The following is a 19,226-nucleotide window of genomic DNA, read 5'->3' as shown; positions in this document are numbered from 1 at the left end:
GAGTGTCATGGCGTCACAGCTGACAGCAACCTCAAACTCTTGGGTTTAGGCAATTCTCTTCAGCCTCCTGAGTAACTAGGACTACAACTGCCTGCCATAATGTCTGGCTATTTTTAGAGATGGGGTGTCACTCTTGTTCAGGCTGCTCTTGAACTCCTGAGCTCAAGCAATCCACCAGCCTCAGTCTCCCAGAGTGCTAGGATTACCAATGTGAGCCATTGCAGCTGGCATTTGTATAGGAATTCTCCACCTTACTGAGTCTGCCTTCTAGATGGCCTATCACAGAGTTATAGGTTTATAGAGTGGACTTAAAAACTTAATCCTCACTTATTCTTTTTTTTTTTTTTTTGTAGAGACAGAGTCTCACTGTACCGCCCTTGGGTAGAGTGCCGTGGCATCACACGGCTCACAGCAACCTCTAACTCCTGGGCTTAAGCGATTCTCTTGCCTCAGCCTCCCGAGCAGCTGGGACTACAGGCGCCCGCCACAACGCCCGGCTATTTTTTTTTTGTTGCAGTTTGGCTGGGGCTGGGTTTGAACCCACCACCCTCGGCATATGGGGCTGGTGCCCTACTCACTGAGCCACAGGCGCCGCCCAATCCTCACTTATTCTTAACTAGTCTGTATGGTTTTATCACTACCGTAAATAAAGCAGCAAACTTCCAAATAGATGATTATATTGATCCAATTATAAATGTAGCCAAATGACCATATCATTAATACATTTAAGAAGCAACACACGGGCGGTGCCTGTGGCTCAAGGAGTAGGGCACCAGTCCCATATGCCGGAGGTGACGGGTTCAAACCTAACCCTGGCCAAAAGCTTTGGAGGGAGGGTAATGGGTGGGGCCACATCTATGGTGCATCTTAGAATGGGTACGGGCGATTGTACTAATGTACACAGCTATGATTTAACAATAATAAATAAATAAATAATTAAAAAAAAAAAAAAAGAAGCAACACAAGGCCTGCCGGACCTCAGTAAGAGCTGCGCCGCGACCGGCGACCCACCATCGGCACCCTCCCGGACCCCCATAAGAGTTGCACCACAACCCGCGACCTGCGCCTGCTGGGCCTCCGCATGTCCTGACCAGGAACTCTGGGAGCCGCGCAACCCCGCATCCTCCTTCCTTTACCCTCCCTGCCTCCACACCGGCCCACTCATCTGGCAGGGACTCTGGTAGCCACATGCCCTCCGGAGCCCACCCTGCCTCTGCACGGAGCCCTTCTCCTGGCCAGAGACTGCTGGAGCTTGGGCCCTCTGTGCCAAAGTCACTGGGCGCCAGGCACTCCCAGAACTGTGTGCACCACCCCCCACCCTGTTGCTGGATCTGGGTGTGTCACACTCCAGAGCTGCTCCCACAACCAGAACTCCCTGGCTGGGGCAGCCCCAGAGGAGCTACACAGGGTCACTCCCTACAAAGATCCAGCAACAATAGAGTGATCCCGCTGGGGTCTAATCCTGGAGAGATACCTCCCCACTCTGAGGACAGCCAGAGGCAATGGTGAAAAACAATCATGAGGCAAAATCAATGGAAATACTCTGGCAATATGAATAATCAGAGTAGATCAACTCCCGCAAGGAACAATGGGGCAGACACAGCACAAGATCTCATGCACAAACAAATAGCTGAGATGTCAGAAATCGAATTCAGAATTTGGATAGCAAATAAGATCGAATTAGAATTCCAAGCAGTAACCCAAAAGATGTCTCAAGAATTCAACGATTTTGACACATTGAGACAAGAAGTTGCAGCCCTCAAAGATCTGAGAAACACAGTAGAATCTCTCAGTAACAGAAGGAGCAAGCAGAAGAAAGGATTTCTGACACTGAAGACAAAGCTTTTGAATGCTTCCAAACTCTCAAAGAGGAAGAGAAATGGAGGGCAAAAACAGATCATTCTTTTAGAGAGCTCTGGGATAATTTGAAGAAAACCAATATTCGTCTTATAGGGATCCCCGAAAGCGATGAAGTGGCTACACAAGGCACAGAATCTCTTCTCCATGAGATTATGAAAAAGAACTTTCCAGACATGCCAAGAGATTTTGAAATTCAGATAGCAGACAGTTTCAGAACTCCAGCACAACTCAACCCAAATAAGACATCCCCCAACCATATCATAATCAATTTCACTAAAGTTAATATGAAGGAGGTAATTCTGAAAGCAGCCAGATGAAAGAAAACCATTACCTACAAGGGGAAGAATATTAGAATAACTGCAGATCTCTCTGCTGAAACCTTTCAAGCTAGAAGAGGATGGTCATTGACTTTTAATCTCCTAAACAAAATAATTTTCAACCCAGGATCCTGTACCCAGCTAAACTGAGTTTCATTTATGATGGAGAAATTACTTTAATGACATTCACATGTTGAAGAAATTTGCCATAACTAAACTAGCTCTCCAGGATATTCTCAGACCTATCCTCCATAAAGACCAGTGTAATCCTCCACCACAAAAGTACACCCACCCAGAAAATTTTGATCAAATTCCAACTTCTACAGTCGCAAAAGGATTAAAAATGTCCACCAGACTATCGAAAGGCTTATCAATATTCTCAATTAATGTGAATGGTTTAAATTGTCCTCTAAAGAGGCACAGGTTGGCTGACTGGATACAAAAACTCTAGCCAGATATCTGCTGCATACAAGAATCTCACCTAGCCAGGCATTGTGGCGGGTGCCTGTAGTCCCAGCTACTCAGGAGGCTGAGGCAAGAGAACGCTTAAGCTCAGGAGTTGGAGGTTGCTGTGAGCTGTGTGAGGCCACGGCACTCTACCAGAGTCTGGAAAGTTCTTTTTCATAATCTCATGGAGAAGAGATTCTGTGCCATAAAGTGAGACTCTGTCTCTACAAAAAAAAAAAAAAAAAAAGAATCTCACCTTACATTAAAAGACAAATATAGACTCAAGGTGAAGGGATGGTCATCTATACTCCAGGCAAATGGAAAGCAGAAAAAAGCAGGCATTGCAATCCTATTTGCAGATGCAATAGGCTTTAAACCAACCAAAATAAGGAAGAATAAGGATGGACACTTCATATTTGTTAAAGGCAATACTCAATATGATGAGATTTCAATTATTAATATTTATGCACCCAACCAGAAAGTGCCTCAATTTATAAGAGAAACTCTAACAGACATGAGCAACTTGATTTCCTCCAGTTCCATAGTAGTTGCAGATTTTAACACCCCTTTAGCAGTGCTGGACACATCCTCCAAAAAGAAGCTAAGCAAAGAAATTTTAGATTTAAGCTTAACCATTCAACATCTGGACTTAACAGACATCTACAGAACATTTCATCCCAACAAAACTGAATACACATTCCTCTCATCAGCCCATGGAACATACTCCAAAATCGACCACATCCTAGGCCACAAATATAACCTCAGCAAATTTTAAAAAACAGAAATTATCCCTTGCATTTTCTCAGACCATCATGGAATAAACGTTGAACTCAATAACAACAGGAATCTGCATACCCATACAAAAACATGGAAGCTAAGTAACCTTACGCTGAAGGATAGGTGGGTTATAGACGAGATTCAGAAGGAAATCACCAAATTTTTGGAACAAAACAACAATGAAGACACAAACTATCAGAACGTCTGGGATACCGCAAAGGTACTCCTAAGAGGGAAATTTATAGTACTGCAAGCCTTCCTCAAGAAAATGTAAAGAGAGAAAGTTAATAACTTAATGGGACATCTCAAGCAACTGGAGAAGAAAGAACATTTCAACCCCAAACCCAGTAGAAGAAAAGAAATAACCAAAATCAGAGCAGAATTAAATGAAAACAAAAGAATTATGTAACAGATCAATAAATCCAAAAGTTGTTTTTTTTAAAAGATCAATAAAATAGATAAACCTTTGGCCAACCTAACCAGGAAAAAAAGAGTAAAATCTCTAATTTCATCAATCAGAAATGGTAAAGATGAAATAACAACAGACCCCTCAGAAATTCAAAAAATCCTTAACGAATATTACAAGAAACTTTACTCTCTGAAAGACTTAGCCAGAACAAAGTGGAAATGTTGATCAGGCTATATCAAGTTCTGAAATAGCATCAGCTATACAAAATCTCCCTAAAAAGAAAAGCCCAGGACCAGATGGCTTTACGTCAGAATTCTACCAAACCTTTAAAGAAGAACTAGTACCTATATTACTAAACCTCTTCTAAAATACAGAAAAAGAAGGAATACTACCCAACACATTCTACGAAGCAAACATCACCTTGATCCCTAAACCAGGGAAAGACCCAACAAGAAAAGAAAATTATAGACCAATATCACTAATGAATATTGATGCAAAAATACTCAATAAGATCCTAACAAACAGAATCCGACAACACATCAAAAAAATTATACACCATGACTAAGTGGGATTTATCCCAGGGTCTCAAGGCTGGTTCAATATACATAAATCTATAAATGTAATTCAGCACATAAACAAACTAAAAAATAAAGACACATGATTCTCTCAATTGATGCAGAAAAAGCTTTCGACAATATCCAGCATCCCTTCATGATCAGAACACTTAAGAAAATTGGTATAGAAGGGATATTTCTTAAACTAATAGAGGCCATCTACAGCAAACCCACAGCCAATATCGTATTGAATGGAGTTAAATTGAAATCATTTCCACTTAGATCAGGAACCAGGCAAGGTTGCCCATTGTCTCCATTGCTCTTTAACATTGTAATGAAAGTTTTAGCCATTGCAATTAGGGAAGAAAAGGCAATCAAGGGTATCCACATAGGGTCAGAAGAGATCAAACTTTCACTCTTCACAGATGACATGATCGTATATCTGGAAAACATTAGGGATTCTACTACAAAACTTTTGGAAGTGATCAAGGAATACAGCAATGTCTCAGGCTACAAAATCAACACCCATAAATCTGTAGCCTTTATATATACCAACAATAGCCAAGCCGAAAAAACAGTCAAGGACTCTATTCCTTTCACAGTAGTGCCAAAGAAGATGAAATATTTGGGAGTTTATCTAACAAAGGACATGAAAGATCTCTATAAAGAGAACTATGAAACTCTAAGAAAAGAAATAGCTGAGGATGTTAACAAATGGAAAAAAATACCATGCTCATGGCTGGGAAGAATCAACGTTGTTAAAATGTCTTTACTACCCAAAGCAATATATAATTTTAATGCAATTCCTATTAAAGCTCCATTGTCATATTTTAAAGATCTTGAAAAAATAATACTTTGTTTTACATGGAATCAGAAAAAACCTCGAATAGCCAAAACATTACTCAGAAATAAAAAGAAAGATGGAGGAATCACGCTACCAGACCTGAGACTGTATTATAAATCGATAGTGATCAAAACAGCATGGTACTGGCACAAAAACAAAGAAGTAGATGTCTGGAACAGAATAGAGAACCAAGAGATGAATCCAGCTACTTACCGTTATTTGATCTTTGACAAGCCAATTAAAAACATTCAGTGGGGAAAAGATTCCCTATTTAACAAATGGTGCTGGGTGAACTGGCTGGCAATCTGTAAAAGACTGAAACTGGACCCACACCTTTCACCATTAACTAAAATAGACTCTCACTGGATAAAAGATTTAAACTTAAGACATGAAAACTATAACCTGGATGGATGTGGAAGACATTATTCTTAGTAAAGCATCACAAGAATGGAGAAGCACGAATCCTATGTACTCAATTTTGATATGAGGACAATTAATGACAATTATGGTTATGGAAGGGGGAAGCAGAAAGAGGGAAGGAGGGAGGGGGGTGGGGCCTTGGTGTGTGTCACACTTTATGGGGACAAGACATGATTGCAAGAGGGACTTTACCTAACAATTGCAATCAGTGTAACCTGGCTTATTGTACCCTCAATGAATCCCCAACAATAAAAAAAAAAAAAAGGAAAAAAAAAGAAAACTATAAAAATACTTAAAAAAAGTGCAGGGAAAACTCTTGAAGGAATTGGCCTGGGTGAATATTTTATGAGGAGGAATCCCCAGGCAATTGAAGCAGTATCAAAAATACATTACTGGGACCTGATCAAACTAAAAAGCTTCTGCACAGCCAAGAACATAGTAAGTAAAGCAAGCAGACAGCCCTCAGAATGGGAGAAAATATTTGCAGGTTATACCTCTGATAAAGGTTTTATAACCAGAATCCACAGAGAACTCAAACTTATTAGCAAGAAAAGAAGAAGTGATCCCATCTCAGGGTGGGCAAAAGACTTGAAGATAAACTTCTCTAAAGAAGACAGATGCACGATCTACGAACACATGAAAAAAAGCTCATCATCCTTGATCATCAGAGAAATGCAAATCAAAACTACTTTGAGATATCACCTAACCCCAGTAAGAGTAGCCCACATAACAAAATCCCAAAACCAGAGATGTTGGCGTGGATGTGGAGAAAAGGACACACTTCTACACTGCTGGTGGAAATGCACACTAATACATTCCTTTTGTAAGGAATACTTACAAAATACTTAGAGAATACTTAGAGATCTAAAAATAGACCTGCCATTCGATCCTATAATTCCTTTACTAGGTATATACCCAGAAGACCAAAAATCACAATATAACAAAGACATCTATACCAGAATGTTTATTGCAGCCCAATTCATAATTGCTAAGTCATGGAAGAAGCCTAAGTGCCCATCAACCCACAAATGGACTAGCAAATTGTGGTACATGTATACCATGGAATATTATGCAGCCTTAAAGAAAGATGGAGACTTTACCTCTTTCATGCTTACATGGATGGAGCTGGAACATATTCTTCTTAGCAAAGTATCTCAAGAATGAAAGAAAAAGTATCCAATGTACTCAGCCCTACTATGAAGCTAATTTATAGCTTTCATATGAAGGGTATAACCCAACTATAGCACAAGAATATGGGGAAAGGGCCAAGGGAGGGGAAGGAAGGAGGGGTTCTGGTGGAGGGAGGGTAATGGATGGGGACACACCTACGGTGCATCTTAGAATGGGTACAGGCGAAACCTACTAAATGCAGAATACTAATGTCTACATACAATGACTAAGAAAATGCCATGAAGGCTACGTTGAACAGTTTGATGAGAATATTTCAGATTGTATATGAAACCAGCACATTGTACCCCTTGATTGCACTAATGTACATAGCTATGATTTAACAATAAAAAAAAATTAAAAAAAGAAGCAACACAATTGGGCATTGCGCTGGAACAAATGATGATTTTGAGATTTCAAATTTGGGAAGGTAATATTACAAACAATAATAATAGAGCAAAGAATGATAGGATTGTTTTGGGAGATAAAAGGTTTTTTGTTGGTACTTTTTTGGCGGGGGCTGGATTTGAACCCACCATCTCAGGCATACGGGGTCGGCACCCTATTCCTTTGAGCCACAGGCACAGCCCCAGGGAGATAAAAAAATTTTAAGAAGCGTAAGAAAGATCTGCAAGATTGCTAATACTGCTATAAAATATAAAATTTTATTTACTGGGTTACAATAATTTAAGATTTCTATTTTTAATATTATTTCTGTTTCTGCCATTCCTCCTCTCTAATCTTTGTAATGTTCCTCCATGTAGAATTCAGTTTTGATGCTGATAGGATTCTGAGTTAATGTTAGTAATAAATACAAAGGGGCAGATAAGAGAAAAAAGACAACTCAAGAGTCTAATAATCAAACTTTAAACGTGAAAGTGGATGCACAGCACATTGTATATGTGAATGTATTGTATCAGGTAACCCCTCATAAGCTCAAAGATCTATTCAAAATTTCTACCTGATTCACAGCTCTCTGGTTCATGGCACTCTGGTTCACTGTGGCTTTGGATGGTCAAAGTCTCTGTGGAGCAGCAGTTTATCACTCTATCCTCAATGTCAATTCCATGCTTGGTAGTAAGATCTGAAAAGAAGAGAAGAAACTCTATTATCAGCCAAAGTACCATTAAATTCATTTTTTGTAACCCTGTTCATGGCTTTTTCCTTTTAAAGTATCTTCATTGCTTTATTGCAGGCCAATTTTCTGTTTAGAGAAAAGTAGAGAGTGAGACTTCTGAAGAAAATGCTGACTCAGGTGAATACTCCCCCATGCACACCCTCTTTTACTCCTCAACCATCAATCAAAATTACTAAAGGAAAATACAAATGGGAAAAAATCTATATAATCATTGGAAGCTATTCTATGGTGGGACATCCAAAAATCCCAAACTTCAAAGAGTGAGATCTATGGTCCATTTAGCTGGAATTCTACTTCTTTGTATTAATACTACCATTTTGGTAAATGTTCTCTCAAGGGTCTGACATATTTTGCCTGCTTACTTTTTGCCTTTTGGCTTTCTTTTTTTTTTAATTTAATTTTTTATTTTTTTTAGACAGAGTCTCTCTATGTTGGCCTTGGTAGAGTGCCCTGGCATCATAGCTCATAGCAACCTCGAAGTCTTGGGCTTAAATGATTCTCTTGCTCAGCCTCCCAAGTAGCTGGGACTATAGGCGCCTGCCACAAGCCCAGCTGTTCTTTTGTTCGTGGTGCACTTGTCATTATTGTTTTTTAGCTGGCCCAGGCCAGGTTTGAAGTTGCCAGCGTCGGTGTAGTGGCCAGCGCCCTACCCACTGAGCTATGGGCAGCTGCCTGAAATAATACTATTTTTATTTCCATACTAAATATTAGTGATGTTAAGCGAAAAGCATTATGAATAGTAATTCTTCTTTTTTCAGACAGAGTCTCACTTTGTCACCCTTGCTAGAGTGCTATGGCATCATAGCTCAGAGCAACCTCAAACTCTTGGGTTTAGGCAATCCTCTTCAACCTCCTGAGTAGCTGGGGCTAGAGGTGCCTGCCATAATGTCTGGCTAATTTTTAGAGACGGGGTGTCACTCTTGCTCAGGCTGGTCTTGACCTCCTGAGCTTAAGCAATCCACCAACTCGGTCTCCCAGAGTGGTAGGATTACAGATGTGAGCCACCGCAGCTGGCCTTTGGATAGTAATTCTTTACCTTAACGAGTCTGGCTTCTAGATGGTCTATCACAGAGTTATATGTTTATAGAGTGCACTTAAAAACCTAATCCTCACTTATTGTTAAGTACCCCGTTTCCCCGAAAATAAGACAGTGTCTTATTTTAAGGTGTGCTCCTAAAGATGAGCTAGGTCTTATTTTCAGAGGACGTTTTATCTTTCCTAAGTAGGTCTTATTTTCGGAGGATGTCTTATTTTAGGGGAAACAGGGTAGTCAGTATGGTTTTATCACTTTCGTAAATAAAGCAGTAAACTTCCAAATAGATGATTAAATTAATCCAATTATACATGTAGCTAAATGACTATATATCATCAATACATTTAAGAAGGAACACAATTGGGCATTGCACTGGAGCAAAAGATGATTCTGAGATTTCAAATCTGGTAAGGTAATATTACTAACAATAATAACAGAAGAAAGAATGATAGGATTGCTTTGGGAAATAAAAAAGTTTTTTTGTTTTTTTTTTTTTGCAGTTTTTTGGTCGGGGCTTGGTTTGAACCCGCTGCCTCCGGCATATGGGGCCAGTGCCCTACTCCTTTGAGTCACAGGCACCGCCCAAGGGAGATAAAATTTTTTTTTAAAGTGTATGAAAGATCTGCAAGATTGCTAATGCTGCTATAAAATATAAAATTTTTCTTACTGGGTTATAAGAATTTAAGATTTCTATTTTTAATATTATTGCTGTTTCTGCCATTCCTCTTCTCTAATCTTTGTAATGCTCTTCCATGTAGAATTCAGTTTTGATGCTGATAAGATTCTGAGTTAATGTTAGTAATAAATACAAAGGGGCAGATAAGAGAAAAAAGACAACTAGGAGTCTAATATACTTTAAATATGAAAGCGACTCACGGTACATTGTATATGTGAATGTATTGTATCAGGTAACCCCTCATAAGTTCAATGATGTATTCAAAATTTCTACCTGATTCACAGCTCTCTGGTTCATGGCACTCTGGTTCACTCTGGCTTTGGACGGTCAAAGTCTCTGTGGAGCAGCAGTTTATCACTCTATCCTCAATGTCAACTTCGTGCGTGGTAGTAAGATCTGAAAAAAGGAGAAGAAACTCTACTATCAAAATAAAAAAAAAAAAAAAACTCTACTATCAGCCAAAGTACCATTAAATTAATTTTTTGTAACCTTGTTCATGGCTTTTTCCTTTTAAAGTATCTTCATTGCTTTATTGTAGGCCAATTTTCTGTTTAGAGCAGTGGTTCTCACTGTGGGTTGCGACCCACAGGAACTGTATTAAAGGACCACGGCATTAGGAAGGTTGAGAACTAATGGTTTAGAGAAAAGTAGAGATTAAAGTTCTGAAGAAAATGCTGACTCAGGTGAATATTACCCCATGCACAGCTTCTTTTACTCCTCAACCATCAAGGAAAATAAAATGGGAAAAATCTACATAATCATTGGAAGCTAAGCTGGGGTAGGAATTCCAAAAGCCACAAACTTCAAAGAGTGAGATGTTTGACCCATTTAGCTGGAATTCTACTTGTTTATATTAATACTACTGTTTTGGTGTATGTTCTATCAGCACTCTGATACATTTTGCCTGTCTGTTTACTTTTTACTTTTTGGCTTTCTTTCTTCTTTTAGGTGCAATTCTTGTAACAGCATACATAGTAGTTCTTTGATTAGAAGACATAGTTTCTCATGTTTTTGTTAAATGTTCAAAATAGTCAAATTTATAGATAGTTTTACTTACCATTTGACTATGGAAACAGGGAGAAAGTTATTGCTTGTGATATCCTTGTAGCAAGTAACTTTAGTTCTGTCCTAAGCAGTTTTACTGGTATTGTCACAACTCAAAGGTGCCTGGGACATTATCCATCCCTTGCTCTTTCAATACATACGTTTTCTTGTTAGAATTCCTCTGTGGTAATTATTCTGTTTTACTTTGTTAGCATCTCAGCCAACTGAAGGCTGGGAGTATAATAATACAATCACTCAGTCATGTCTTTGGCTGTCTTTTCCATTAGCATTTAGAGTTGAGATTTGTATCCTTCCAGCAAGCCGATGGTCCACCCTGCAGTTATGAGCTCCGATGTATTTTGAATTCTAGTATAGCTTCAACCCACTTTCTCAAATTGGCTTTTCATTCCTTCACTTTGAAGTGGAGGTTGACCAGTAATTCCCTTGATTTAGTCTTATCTGTCTGAATTACTTCATGTGATCTATTGATAGTAAGCATGGATTTTCTCAATAGATAGCATAGATGTACCTTCATTCCTTTGTGAAATTTTTACCTTTGATGATTTCAAATGGAAGTTATAAGAGGACAGTTAAATATTTGGGCTGAAATTTTTATTAAAAATAATTCAATAATATTTAGTAAGCCTAACTGTGAATGACCATGTAAATTCTAGGTTATGACTCTCCCAGTCATCTGATTCCATAAATCCCAACTCTGAGTTTTTTAATGTGATGCTCTCTATAGTTAACTAAAGTCAGTACAGAACTTTATGGTATTTCTATTGTATTTAAGAAAATAATGTTTAAAAAATTAGTATAGTTATAGGTATTTTAATTTTATTTGTATAATTATCTTGAAATGGCAGATTCATTTCAGAGAAGTTTTAAGCCTGAAAGTCATATAAAGAGAATGACAATGATGAAAGAATGTCATAAATAATAATTCAGAGGTTTTTTCTTTTTTTGAGAAAGAGTCTCACTCAGTGGCCCTTGGTAGAGTATCATGGGGATCATTGCTCATAGCAACCTTACTTAGTCTCTTGGGCTCAAGCAATCCTCTTGCCTCAGCCTCCTCAGTAGCTGGTACTATAGGTGCCCACCACTACACCTGGCTATTTTTTTTCTATTTTTAGTAGAGACGATCTCGCTCTTGCTCAAGCTGGTCTTGAATCCAGAGCTCAAGTGATCCACCTGCCTTGGCCTCCCAGGGTGCTAGGATCACAGGCATGAGCCACCACTCCTGGCCTAATTCAGAGATTTTTAACATGTAATCTTAGAATATTTTTACAATATCTGGAGGTTCAGAAAGTATTTTAATGTATAAGGACCTGTATAACAAACATTATTAAGTTGTTACTCTAAGTGATACATTTAAAAATCAATCCTTTTTTTTTTTTTGTAGAGACAGAGTCTCACTGTACCGCCCTCGGGTAGAGTGCTGTGGCATCACACGGCTCACAGCAACCTCTAACTCTTGGGCTTACGCGATTCTCTTGCCTCAGCCTCCCGAGCAGCTGGGACTACAGGCGCCCACCACAACGCCCGGCTATCTTTTTGTTGCAGTTTGGCCGGGGCTGGGTTTGAACCCACCACCCTCGGCATATGGGGCCGGCGCCCTAAAAATCAATTCTTTACCTCTTTCGAAAAGCTTTTCATTTTCATCTACATAATTTATTATTTCTGGCATTAAATTTAATGGCTCCTTCTGCTCTGAGGGTGATGGAATATCAGTTTCTTGTCTGAAGATTGTAGATAATAAGAATTGACCCTTAAAAAAAGAATTCATACTTAACAGGAAAAACTTGATGGCTGAAATAATATACAGTTTTTAAAAGTTTTTAGGGAGGTTTTCAAAAAATGTATTTTGACTTCATAAATGGATAATATTTGTTTAAATGGTATACCAAATTTTAAACAAAATTCATATTCCAAAACTTATAATGCTATAGATACATTTAAAAACCATAAGTGTAGTAAACAAGAATATATTAATTACAAGCAATGTTCTGAGTAATGTCTTTTATGGTGGCTCATTACATTAGTAATGCACAGTATCTCGAGATGCAGAAATGTCTTCTTTTTGACAATAGTGAATTTAAAACATTTTAAATTAAAAACAATCCTGCAGCAGATGAGAGATGGTAAATGGAGAAAGTGAAGAGATGACAGGATGGAATGGATCTTTACTGCACTCCATGGAATATATTTCTCTTTCATTTCAACTGGAGTCTGACAAATGAGACTGACTTCATACACCACTCTCAGAGTTAATAGGGGTGGCAAAGGAAGACCAGAAACAAGGGGCCAATAATGAATTAATACTTTTACCATTATGTTAAACTTTTAATTGTAAGGAAACTCTTTAAATGTTCCTATCCTTTGAATTAGTAACAAAAGTTACAAGTATAAAAAATTTTCAGTCGTCCTCAAAATAACTTTTTTTTTAATTTAATTTTTTTTTAAGACTAGCCAAGTGCAGTAGTGAGAAGGGGGGAGTGAGTAGAACAAGGAGTTCAATCTGTAACTGACTGTGAACAATCAAGTGAGATAACTCACTACCTTCAGACAGCCCTCAAAAAAACTTTTTAAAGTAATTTTGTACAAGCATCTAATCTATATGGGCCTAGTTTTGTTTTTATTAGCTCATTGAACTGCAAATAGTTATTGTACTCTCAACTGCTAGAATTCTTTACATACTAATATCATAATAATGATTTTGTGTGCTATAGGAACTATATGCTAAAAAGGAGAAGTTTGGTCCTTAAAATGCAAAAGATAAAAAAAAATGCAAAAGATGTTATCTTTTTTATTAAACACTGATAGCACATAATATTTCATTTTGGACCAGTTATATCTTCCATGAGATCACTTCTCTTACATCTTCCATGAGATCACTTCTCTTACAGCTCAAGTAGTATCTATTTTGTGCATAACTCACAAATCAACATTTCTAGCTCCAGTCTCCAATTGGTAAATTGGACATTACTACTACTTAATTTTCTGTACCAGGTATATTGATGAGAATTATCAGGAGAGGTTTTTAAATTCCCTATATCAGACCAATTAAATCAAAATACATCTGGGTAGGACTCAGGCTTCAACATTTCTTTTTAACTCCTCAGGTACTTCCAAAATGCACCAAGGCTGTGGATCATTATTTAGGAGTAATTTGACTCTTTCATTCACATTTATTAACATTTATTCCATTATCAAATCTTTTTAACCTGACAATTATAGATAGCCAAATTACATGGTAAAATTCACAAAAGTGTGCTTTACTACTTTCATAAAAATACTATTGGAAAAAAAACAGTACAACCTTTAAATATTTAAAAGATTGTTAAACCTACTGTATCTTCTAGTTTCTCCTTACAAAAGTTCTCTTCATACATACACAAGTCTTCTTTCACAAAAACTTCCAGATCTTCTTGAAAAGAGAAGCATTCCCTTAAAAAGACATTTATTAGTGTTTACTAAAAGCACGTTACGCACCAAATGTAGCTAACCAAATCACTTAAAGATCAAAATTAAAATGAAGGTAAAGCAATAATCAATATTATTATTGATAGCATCTAAATTTGTGATCAAAGACTATTTTTTCCTCTTAAAAATATTTACAGCATTGAGCTTAACTGTACCTGGGAAAATTAGCTTCTGTGAAGATCTTTTCTTTAAAATCTAAAAGGGGGTCCGTTACCAAATATAGTTTTAGTCTACTCAAGAGAGTATGCAAAGATGGTAGATGATTTTTATAAGTCATTAATCTATTTAAAAATATTATTTCTTCTTCATCAATACATAAATCTGAAAAGAAATAAGAAATGTAGAATAATAAGAGAAAAAATATAAAAGTTACACACAAGGGTCGGTCTAGAGAGTTACTGTAATAAGTCATTAGTTTGAGTTTTTCAGACACATTTTAAAATGTGTTTCAATTCTTCATTGTACTGTGCATATAAAGCAAGTAGCATAGTACTTCTAACATATTTAAAAGTGCAAGAAATTTTAATATTATTTAATACATCAAGGAGTAGCCAAATATTCTAAAACACCTGTAAAGGCTTATACTTGATTAACAAAAATTAGTTTAATCAAGGAAAGAAAATTTCTTATGCTTCAAAATAGCTGGGAGCAACCCAAGCAAAATTTTAAAGAAATAAAAGCCTTTGGGGGTGGCGCCTGTGGCTCAGTCAGTAGGGCACCGGCCCCATATACTGAGGGTGATGGGTTCAAACCCGGCCCCGGCCAAACTGCAACCAAAAAAAAAAAAATAGCCGGGCGTTGTGGCGGGCGCCTGTAGTCCCAGCTACTCGGGAGGCTGAGGCAAGAGAATCGCTTAAGCCCAGGAGTTGGAGGTTGCTGTGAGCTGTGTGAGGCCACGGCACTCTACTGAGGGCCATAAAGTTAGACTCTGTTTCTACAAAAAGAAGCCTTTGACTTTGCTGACTCTTAAAGTCTCCAACCCATCCCCCAGAATCTCTGACATGCAGGGAATGGAGATGGCCTAGGGAACCTACAAATAGGACTAATTTTGGTTCTATCATTCTAAGGTTAAAAAGTTAACCATAGATGGTTGCTATAAAATTAATTACAGTGAAAGTTTCAAAGCAAAGTATTTACTTGAGAAGTGTGATATATTAAGCCACACACTACTTCTTGGCTACTCTTACTGGAGAAAAGGGACACTTCTGCACTGTTGGTGGGAATGCAAGCTAGTACATTCCTTGTGGAAAGAAGTTTGGAGAATACTCAGGGATCTAAATGTAGACCTGCCATTTGATCCTATAATTCCTCTACTAGGTGTATATCCAAAAGACAAAAAATCACTTTGCAACAAAGATTTTTGCACCAGATTGTTCACTGCAGCTCAATTCATAATTGCCAAGTCATGGAAGAAGCCCAAGTTGCCCATCAACCCATGAGTGGATTAATAAATTGTGGTATATGTATACCATGGAATATACAGCATTAAAAAAAGATGGATACATTACCTCTTTTATGTTTACATGGATGGAGCTGGAAAATATTCTTCTTAGTAAAGTATCTCAGGAATGGAAAAAAAAATCCAATGTACTCAGTACTATTATGAAACCAATTTATAATCACTCACATTTCATATGAAAGATGAATCACAACTATAGCCCAGGATGAGGGGGGAGGGAAAGGGAGGTGGTTTGATAGAGGGAGGGTAAACTGTGGGGCCACACCTATGGAGCATATTGCAAGGGTACAAGTCAAATTTATCAAGTATAGAACACAAATATCTTAATACATTAATTAAGTAAATGAGGGAAAGCTATATTAATTAGTTGGATGTAAGCACTCCAATTTGTACAAAAAAATCAACATATTGAATCCCACAAAGGCATAAATGTATTCATGATCTATGTATATATGACTTAATAAAAGGAAAAAAAAACCTGTAATAACTTTTAATTAGAATTAAAGAAGGTTTACATATAAAAAAAAGAAACACTGCTTCTAACAGTTAATTGCTGGAATAAACCCCTGCTCTACATCCCCACTCTGCAATATTTGGCTTAATTTACAAACTTTAACAGTTTCTGACCCATAGGAGGGAACATAAAACCTATTCCCATTCTTCAATAAGCTCCTGACTAGATAGAGAAAAAGGGAAATGTAAGTTCAGATGAGGAATTGCTCATAAAACCAAGCTCCCAAATGTGAAAGCCACCTTGAGCGGGGAACAATGATCTTCTATTCTGGCAGTGGCTTTTCAGTTAAGTGATACAGAATGGCATGAGAGAAGAATAAACAGTATGGAGTTTTCAGATAGAAATGTCTCCCATGATTAACTACATAACTGGTATACATGTTCCTCATAATTATGTCATGTAACACGGCCAGGCAGGGAAAATCCCTTTGCCTGGTTCAAAAGAGAACTTGTGATATGATCTAGCTTCTTAAGAGATTATTTATCTGAACCTGCTGAATTCCTGACAATCTCATGACCAAAAGCTTCCTATGATACACCAAAGAAAGCTAGCCAATCAATTTCATATTTAAGGCCGTTTATCTGAGAAAGTTAGAAAGGATTTATTTATAATCCATTCTATAAGTATTAATGAAATCATATCAATATATTAATAGTAAAGACATATATTAACAATAAAAAACCAAATAGTTATATCCCCTATCTACCTTCCACTTCCAAACACAGACCCTCCAGTTGTCTTCCCCATCTATAGCCTCATTCTGACATTTCTGGGAATTTGTGGGAGACATCACACATCAGTTATGAGGTTGTTTTCCAACCACCTTTTTTTAATTGAACCACTTGGGGGCAGCATCACACCACAACCAATATTCTTCATAATTATACTATGATTATTTTACCAAGGGTGCTACTTCCTTTTTGGACTGACAATTCAAATCTTCTAATCCCAAATACAGGTTCTTTCTACCATATTGTGCTTTCAAGTTTAGTTAAGTACAATTAATTTCCTCTCTTCTCAAACTATAAGAGGAATTTATTTCTCTATATCATTACATACCCACTTGCCAAAGCTAAAAAGTTTATATACATGATTTATGTTTCTACACAAAAATAAAAGAATCAAATTATTTATCATGCTCAAGCTACAACATTTATTAAATGATAATCATAATTATATAACAGAGTTTTAATTTTATAATTTAGAAAGGGAATACGCTGTTATACACATGAGAAAAGGAATTCTTAGCAAGTTTTAACATGGTTAGAAAGTTAGCACCCTCTAGTAAGATCTGGAATATAGTTTGGATAAAATATACTTTTAATTATTATTGATAATAAGTTTGTAATACTGAGTATATTTCCTAACCTAATAATGTAACTATTCCATCTCTACTTTGAATTTGGTTTCACATAAATTAGATGAAATTGAAAACCTCTAGCATGTTTTGAAAAATAAAAAATAACCACCAATTCACAATATAGTATTTATTTATCTTTATTTATTTAATTTTTTTAGAGACAAGAGTCTCACTTTATCACACTTGGTAGAGTGCCATGGTGTCACAGCTCACAGCAACCTCCAACTCCTGGGCTTAGGTGATTCTCTTGCCTCAGCCTCCTGAGTAGCTGGGGCTACAGGCGCCTGCCACAACACCTGGCTATTTTTTGTTGCAGTTTGGCAAGGACCAGGTTTGAACCTGCCACGCTCAGTGGGCAGGCGCCCTACCCACTGAGCCACAGACGCTGCCCATTACATTTGGATTACTACGTGATGAAATCTATACATAAAATGCCAATATCATGTACAAATAAAAAATTTTAAAACTCACAGAATGAAAATCTGTATAACAGTAAGAAACATTTTACAACAACTGAAATAACAAATGTTTTACCTTGGTACTGTACTGGAAGTGCTGGACATTTTTCTGAACAGTTGATAGGTGTAAAGACTTCATTGTAGTCCTTGTGGGTATATAAACTGGCTTCCTCTAATTCAGTCTGAGAGTTTGGATTTGAACTTGGAACAATTTCCTCAAAGTTACAATTAATTTGGGTCACCGTTCCAGTAATTGTTTTTCTATGACATTATAAAATTACTGATTATATGTATGTCTTATTTTGAAACATTTTTGTTAACAAATAGTCTATGTTCATTGTAGAAAAAACTATCAAATTCCAACAGATACACAGAAAAATCATCCATAGTTTCATCACTCCAGATGAATGCAAAAATTATGTAAATTTCTCAATTATTTTTGAATATTTTAAAACATAAGTGGAATCATGAGCAGAGTATTCTGTAACCTGTTCTTTTCTGCTAAACAATGAAGTACATTTACTGTCAATCAATGTACATTCACTTCATTTTTGAATGGATTAATAAGATCTCATTGTATCCGTAAATCACAGTTTACTCAACCAGTTTCCTCTTGCTGGAAATTTAAGTTTTATTTTAATTGTCTGCTATTATGAACAACAATGCAAGGACTACATGAAAACTAATTTTACTGTATGACCATTATTTTTGGTGCGAAATTTTGCAGAACATAAGGTTTTTCAGGTACATAGAACAGAAAATGCCTATATATGTTAAATATAGTATACTGACAAACTATCGAGAGTAAAATAATTGAGGCTTTAGAATCAATGTTAAGAAGCAACAAAAATAGGAAAAAGAAACAAAGAACACTGAAGAGAAAGAAAAGAAAGATTTAGGAAATCTATGTAATACTAAATAAAGTTCCTACTAAGTTTTGTATTAGGAGCTAATACAAAATTGTACTAGCTCCTAAATTAATAAAAATTAAATTTTACTGCATGAGACAAAAGAGACATTAATAATGACTTAAACAAACCCCTAACTCTGTAGGTTAACAGTTAATGGCTGGTAAGGCAATTCCACAATGTTAGAGACTAAGGCTCCACTCCAATATTCCTGCATTTAGCTTTTGTTAGCATAGTCCAAGATGGTTACTGTAGCTAGTTATTACATCCTTATTCCGTCATCAAGAAGGAAAAAAGTAAAGGAGAAAAACACGTCCCTTCTCTTTCACATTCCTTAGAAACTGCATAAGCCTCTTTT

At 36.9% G+C, this 19,226-nt stretch overlaps 1 protein-coding gene across 1 annotated transcript in view; it reads right to left on the bottom strand.

Moving 5' to 3' along the window:
- Window positions 1–19,226, bottom strand: part of SHOC1 (shortage in chiasmata 1) — a 93,344-nt gene that overhangs the window by 62,786 nt on the left and 11,332 nt on the right. Inside the window, exons 4-7 of the mRNA XM_053605743.1 lie at window positions 18,037–18,221; window positions 14,325–14,490; window positions 14,037–14,133; window positions 12,322–12,487 (exon numbers count right to left, since the gene is read on the bottom strand). Coding sequence (XP_053461718.1) covers window positions 12,322–12,487; window positions 14,037–14,133; window positions 14,325–14,490; window positions 18,037–18,221 — 614 coding nt within the window. The remainder of the gene's footprint in view (window positions 1–12,321; window positions 12,488–14,036; window positions 14,134–14,324; window positions 14,491–18,036; window positions 18,222–19,226) is intronic.

This window comes from Nycticebus coucang, chromosome 2, assembly GCF_027406575.1.
Source record: "Nycticebus coucang isolate mNycCou1 chromosome 2, mNycCou1.pri, whole genome shotgun sequence".
In the NCBI taxonomy this organism is placed as follows: Eukaryota; Metazoa; Chordata; class Mammalia; order Primates; family Lorisidae; genus Nycticebus; species Nycticebus coucang.
Note: the sequence above shows the minus strand (reverse complement) of the source record. Positions and strands in the feature narration are given on the sequence as shown.